The 6,000-nt window shown below is 31.2% G+C and overlaps 1 protein-coding gene across 3 annotated transcripts; it reads right to left on the bottom strand.

Moving 5' to 3' along the window:
- Nucleotides 1-497: 497 nt before the first annotated feature.
- Nucleotides 498-3,794, bottom strand: LOC18098793 (uncharacterized). Of its 3 annotated transcripts, none has more exons than XM_006382544.3 (6): nt 3,543-3,794; nt 3,403-3,442; nt 3,108-3,191; nt 1,948-2,134; nt 1,058-1,325; nt 498-879 (listed from the first exon to the last, which is right to left on the bottom strand). In XM_006382544.3, exons 1-6 carry the CDS (start codon nt 3,609-3,611, stop codon nt 673-675), a joined length of 855 nt encoding a protein of 284 aa, XP_006382606.2. In that variant the 5' UTR covers nt 3,612-3,794; the 3' UTR covers nt 498-672. The 3 variants fall into 3 exon arrangements, with proteins under 3 accessions (XP_006382606.2, XP_024456277.2, XP_024456278.2); XM_024600509.2 differs by having other exon boundaries at nt 3,108-3,188; nt 3,543-3,793; XM_024600510.2 differs by lacking the exons at nt 3,108-3,191; nt 3,403-3,442; nt 3,543-3,794 and adding an exon at nt 2,248-3,023.
- Nucleotides 3,795-6,000: the final 2,206 nt, after the last annotated feature.

The raw sequence follows: 6,000 nt of genomic DNA, 5'->3' as shown, positions 1-6,000 counted from the left end.
TTAAATCCCAATTCTTTTATACCAATAAAAAACAAACCATCCAAACCGAAATTGGAGAAATCGATTAGATGCACAAAATAAATAAATCTAGGATTCTCAAGCCTACTGTAAACAAATTTAGAACAAAAATCTCTAATATTTTATTTCCGAATAATTTAAAAGAAATAATTTCTAATTAAAATTTACATAACTAATAAAATTCTTCTAGCATTAGAATTCTTTACTATAAAAATAAACATCAACTTCAAATAACAAATAATTAAAATTAACTAGAAAAATAATTAAAATTAAAAAACATCATATTAGATGCTTACCAGTTTCTTTTAACTTTATCGAAAACACGTACACATATGTTACGGATTCAATGGATTACATTTCTCAGTCAAAGGCTATTAACCACTGTCAATGTGCTCGAACAGAATTTCATCCAAACTATCATTAATTTGCAATTTTGCGGAGACTTCACAGTTCTATAACAAGCAAAACAAAACACAAAATCACATTAATGATTTGAGTTATATTGCCACGAATGAATGAATACAAGTGGGTCCTAATTGCTGAAAAACATTTCAGCAAAATATTGTTGTGAGAATAGGAGGATATAAAGACCAAAAAGACTCATTTTTTTCATCTACAACCCGTTCGCCTCTCTTTATGGAACAATATTCTTTCTTATACAGTAACTGTGAACAAATAAAGCTTCAATACAACGGATAGAGCCAACTGCAAAAGAAAGATACCGGCAACGATCAAAAACCACCTTTCACCTGCGGACATAATATGGGCTCGGAGATTAAGTGCCACGAAGGTTGCTGACATGAACCCTGCCACACCTGCTATCACCCATCTGAAAATTTCCAAGGGCACCACCGAGAGGCACTGCAACCAAGTACATGAGAATTTAAGCTTGCATTCGAAAAATTTTCTCTTGTTTAACTGCAGAAAAGATAATCACATCTGTGCTTCATACTACAATCTGGATTTTTCTAAGTACCAGGCATGTATAAGCTTAAGGAATAACAAAAGGTCACGGTTAGGGAGAAGAAGAGAACATTACCAATGCTGGAATAAAGACAAATAAGGAGTAGCCATAAAGACAGAACAGTTGGACAAGGCCTGATGGTGCTGAAAAGTACTTGAGAATTACATATAATGCAAGAGGAACAAGAAGGACATAGCCATAAAACACTCCAGCAGACCAAGTCACCAGATTTATGTCATAGTTCCATTCTTTCTTCTGCAGCTTGTGTGCTATATATGTCACAAAAGTGCCAATGGAGGCCGCTACAAAGATTAGGGTGGTGCATATCCAAAATGGTCCATACCTGCAGAGATATTGAGCTTAAAATGACACATGTTTCTAACATGTGGAAAAGACGAAAGAAAAGACAAATGAGTTTAGCATGTCATCAAATTCAAGGGATTTGCAAAATTGGTGACTTATTGCAGAAACAATAAGCAATCAGCACCGCAGGAAGGCTATAAAGCACAAGTATTGTGTCCTTGTGCCAGCATGAGCAGTTTCTAGAATATTTCATGTTTTGGTTATTTGAGGAAGCAAAGGCAAGAACTTCAATTTTAAATCCCCAAAAGTTAAAGCAATCTCAAGGATATGAGATTGAACTATCTATATCTACAGGATAGGCAATCAGCTAGATAGAAAACAGCTGATATGAAATATTAGACTACAGATGGTTAGCCCCTCTTAACACATGTTCAACTATTAAACTAGAATATAAAAGACAAGATTGTGTCAGATGGCTAAACATTTTCCTTCTTTGTTTTTCTTTCTTTTTACATAGTTACACTTTCCTAGTCGAGCATTAGTAAACAAATGCGTGAGAAAATCTCAATAAAAAGTTCCTCACAAATTCAATGATGATAATTTGACATTCTAATCAATTAAGACCATATATCAAAGTGCCGTGTTCGGAAAAGATAACTCACAGATCTGGGTTGTTGGCTGTTTTTTCTGTAAAAGTTCCTCTAAATGGGAAAAGTGAATCTTTGATCCTATCCAAAACTTCAGTAGTGTCAACATCAAAGTATGGCTTGTATGCAGCAATTGTGAATGTTCGAAACCAACCACCTTGCTGGGGTTCGTCAGAACCAGAAATAGGTTTTGAAAACGTATCTGCATCAACAGAAAGAAATTTTGCCATTTATCATTAACATGAAGTCAAATGCTACACCATTAAGACTGGCTTCAAAACAGTGAATATTCTATGACTTTTAAAATAGACTTACCAACTTGCAACAACACAATTTCCAAGATTTCACCAGACCAAGCCAGAAAAGAAATACCACACATTTGGAAATTAACATTAGTGCCCTCATTCACCAGCCTTCACTTAGTTCCTCGGGATTGGTCATAGCAACAAATCCAGTTTGCCAAGTCATTTCCCGGAAGGCCATTTCCAACATTGTTTAGCAGTCAAACTATTCAAATACAAAGGGTGTGAAAAGAAAAGGGCATTCATAACATCTAACTACAACTTCTACCAAATCACTCTCACTCAAACCCCTTGACACTCAGAAACCCAATTGTTATAGCCTTTCCCTTGAAAAGCATTTCTCAATTGTCCAGTGATTTAACTGTTCATATAAGAGGGGTGCGGAAAAAAAGGACAGTCACAACATCTTCTAACTACAGCTTCCATCATCAAGTTGCACTCAGTCAAATCCACCTTGAAATAGTTTTTCCACATCAGAACTATTGGTCCTTCACTTCACATATCACTCTTCTTCAATTAATGTTCATAAAATGGAATCTACGCCTTTTTTATGTTTATAAAATCTAAAACCTCATAAATAACAGAGATCAACAAGCCATGATAGGAAAAAAGATCACAAAACTTAAGCTACCAGCCTATTTTTGACAAGCACTCAAAGGTGCATATGCTAGTTAAGACTTCTCAGCTTAAAAAACAGGGAAATTTTTACATCTTATAGCCAAAGACTAACTCCATTATTTGGTTTTCAACACGAAATCGAGCAAATGACCAAACTATCACATATCACATTTTTCCTAAATCACTCAATGTATAAGCTCACATGGCTAATTATACAAAAACCAACTCGAATAAAAAAAACGTAACATAGCATACCATCAGCATCACGAGGCGGGCGGGATCCACCTGAGATCTTCCCCTGCGAACCTGATGGAGGAAATGTCTGCAGATTCGAATCTGCTACAAATAATACATTACAAATCAATTTTTCTTTTTTATTACTTCATAAACACCAAACACAAAAATAAAAAAAATATCAAACTAATCAATCAGCTCATAAAGAACAATTATCATTAACAGTAATCGAAACTAATTAATTCGATTTGAGATATTTTCTTCTCGATTTTCTCAGCTGCCAAACAGTGAGGAAATTCGAAAAAAAAGTGAGTACCGGTGAATTGGACGGTGACGTGGCCGGGATCTGGAACAGCCTAGAAAATCGAATCGAAACAAAAGATAAATAGATCTGAATACGGAGAACACGTATAGAAATACGTATGAAGATAAGTATAGAGAGAGGGAGAGACTTACAGGAACAGATCCAGAGACTTGTGGTTGATTATCAATGTGTGTGTATTTGCCTACTCCTCCTGACATCATATTTTCTTCTTCCTTCCGATTTTCTCTTCTCTTCTCTTTCTCAGGAACCTAACAGACCTCTCTCTCTCGCGCGCTCCCGCGTTGGGTTTTTATTGATTTTCTTCTCTCTTTTTTTCCTTTCTTTAAAGAGGTTTCTGTTGTCTTACATGCAAAGCGTGAAGTCCCTGTCCGATCAGATGATAGCAAAGCAAAGGAATGTTATTATTTTATTTTATTTTTTACCAAAAATAAATAAATTTTTGGATCGTAGCAGTAGCTAATAAAAAGGTAAGAAAAAATTAAGGATTGGATTGGGCCGGTATTATGAACTTTTTGGGTTGAGGTGGCCAGTTATTATAGAAAAGGCAAGCCCCATGGTCGTCAAACACGGTTTAGAGACCCGAGAAGGATATAGCTCACTGGATCATATTATTAGATTAATTTGAATTGATTATTTTTAATTAAAATAATATTATTTTAATTTTAAAAAAATACTTCGAGTAAACCTAATTGTATTTGGATCAATCACGTCACTAAAAATTTAACAAAGTCAATCGAGTTTTATTATGTCAATGTTTTTTCTAAGTTAGAACTTAAGGGTGTTTGTTTATGTGAAAAGTGATTTTCTAGAAATCACTTTTCAAATTTTCATGTGTTTATTTGCTATTAAAAAAGTTGGTCAACGAAAAACACTTTTCATTCAAAGAAAAATTTGGTTTGATTTTCATGAAAGTGTTTTCCTTTTCTTTTGGGCGGAAAACACTTTCCAGAAGTTGTGAAAAATTTAGAAATATCATATTATTTATTGATTATATCAAATTTGGTCCTCAAACTTTTGATTGATACATATTTTGTTTGAATCTTTTTTTTTCATCCCTTAAAATTTGATTTAATTTTATTTTTATATTAACTTTGGTCCTTATTTTTATGATTGTTATTTGTTTTTCTCTTATATTTTTTTTAATTGAAATTTTTTATCTATCAAATTTGATTCTCATTGTTTTGATTATTACTTATTTTATTTGAAATAATTTATGAAATTGTAATTATTATTATTATTTTAATTTCATCATCTTTCAAATTTTTTATTTGTTAGATTTGATCTCCATTATTTTGATTATTATTTATTTTTTTTAGATAATTTATGAAATTAGACTTTTTTCAATTTTATTCTCATTTAACTTTTTAATTTGTAAGATTTGTTCCTCATTATTTTAATAAACATGAAAAAAATAAAGCATTAATAAGTTATTTTGCAGCTCATTTTTCTTAACATAACCAAACACTAGAAAATATTTTCCAACTTGTTTTTCATGACTACTAAACATCGAAAAATAATTCACTTTTTAAGAATTCACTTTCCAAGAAAATCACTTTCTAAAAAAAAATTACTTTCCAGCAAACAAACAAAACCTTAATATATAATAGATTTCAGGTCATGTATTTCTTGAATCAATTCATGTGGCCACGGATTAAGTTTAATAACTATATTTTCAATTTTCAATCGACTCGAGATATGATTAACTAATTAAATGTGTGTATGATAACATGGTTGGTGTTTTTATAAAAGCATGTTTGAAGAAATTGATTTTTTTATATGTTTTTTTGCATAAGCATATAAAATAATTTAAAAAAATAATTTAATATTTTTTTTAAATTCGGAATATATCTTGAAAAGTTATGTCAAACACATTCTGGGATGTTTTTTTTTTTTAAAAAAAAAACAAGATGTTAATTTTCAAGAACCTAATTAAAGCAAAACATAGTTGTGCTTTTAAAACATTAGATAGATGATGGGTAAGGATGCATACGATTTTACCTCGTTAATGCAACACCATACATATGAAGATGAAAGATAAAGTCTATTAGTAAGTAAGATTGTTTTTTTATAGGCCTGTTTTATAATATATATTAAATCTAGTTGGCTTGATAGATCTGTATATAACCTGACCGTGACTTATTTTAAAATAAATTATATAAAAATCGACTTTAAGAAAAATTAAAATAATATTGTTTTTTTTTTTAAAAAAAAGACATTATTTTCTTGACTAGGATTTAATAACTTTGAGTTTTATTGTTTCTTGTTAGCAAATCATATCATAGGAGATGATTTTATGATTATTACCACAAAAGGAGATTTCTGACAGTCAAACTTATAGTTGTGATTGCAAATATGTGATTGCCATCGATGAAAAAATTGCTAGAAAGAACATCACATGGTAGTTTGCATTCTAACATTTTCTTCTTCCTGCGTGGCTTCACATCCCGGAACTTTTAGAAGGATTCTATGCTATAAACCTCACTTTCAGTATAGTCGAAGATTAGTGTGTATGGGATTATGCGATTGTGGTTTAAAGTGTTTTTTTATTTAAAAATATATTAAAATAATATTTTTTTATTTTTAAAAAAT

Source organism: Populus trichocarpa, chromosome 5, assembly GCF_000002775.5.
Source record: "Populus trichocarpa isolate Nisqually-1 chromosome 5, P.trichocarpa_v4.1, whole genome shotgun sequence".
NCBI lineage: Eukaryota > Viridiplantae > Streptophyta > Magnoliopsida > Malpighiales > Salicaceae > Populus > Populus trichocarpa.
Note: the sequence above shows the minus strand (reverse complement) of the source record. Positions and strands in the feature narration are given on the sequence as shown.

Coding starts and splice junctions, on each gene's coding strand:
- LOC18098793 (XM_006382544.3), bottom strand. CDS start 3,611: ATGATGTCAGGAGGAGTAGGCAAATACACACACATTGATAATCAACCA. Junction 2,135..3,107: donor CCCGCCTCGTGATGCTGATG/GTATGCTATGTT, acceptor CTGTTGATGCAG/ATACGTTTTCAAAACCTATT. Junction 880..1,057: donor TTGTCTTTATTCCAGCATTG/GTAATGTTCTCT, acceptor ACTTGGTTGCAG/TGCCTCTCGGTGGTGCCCTT.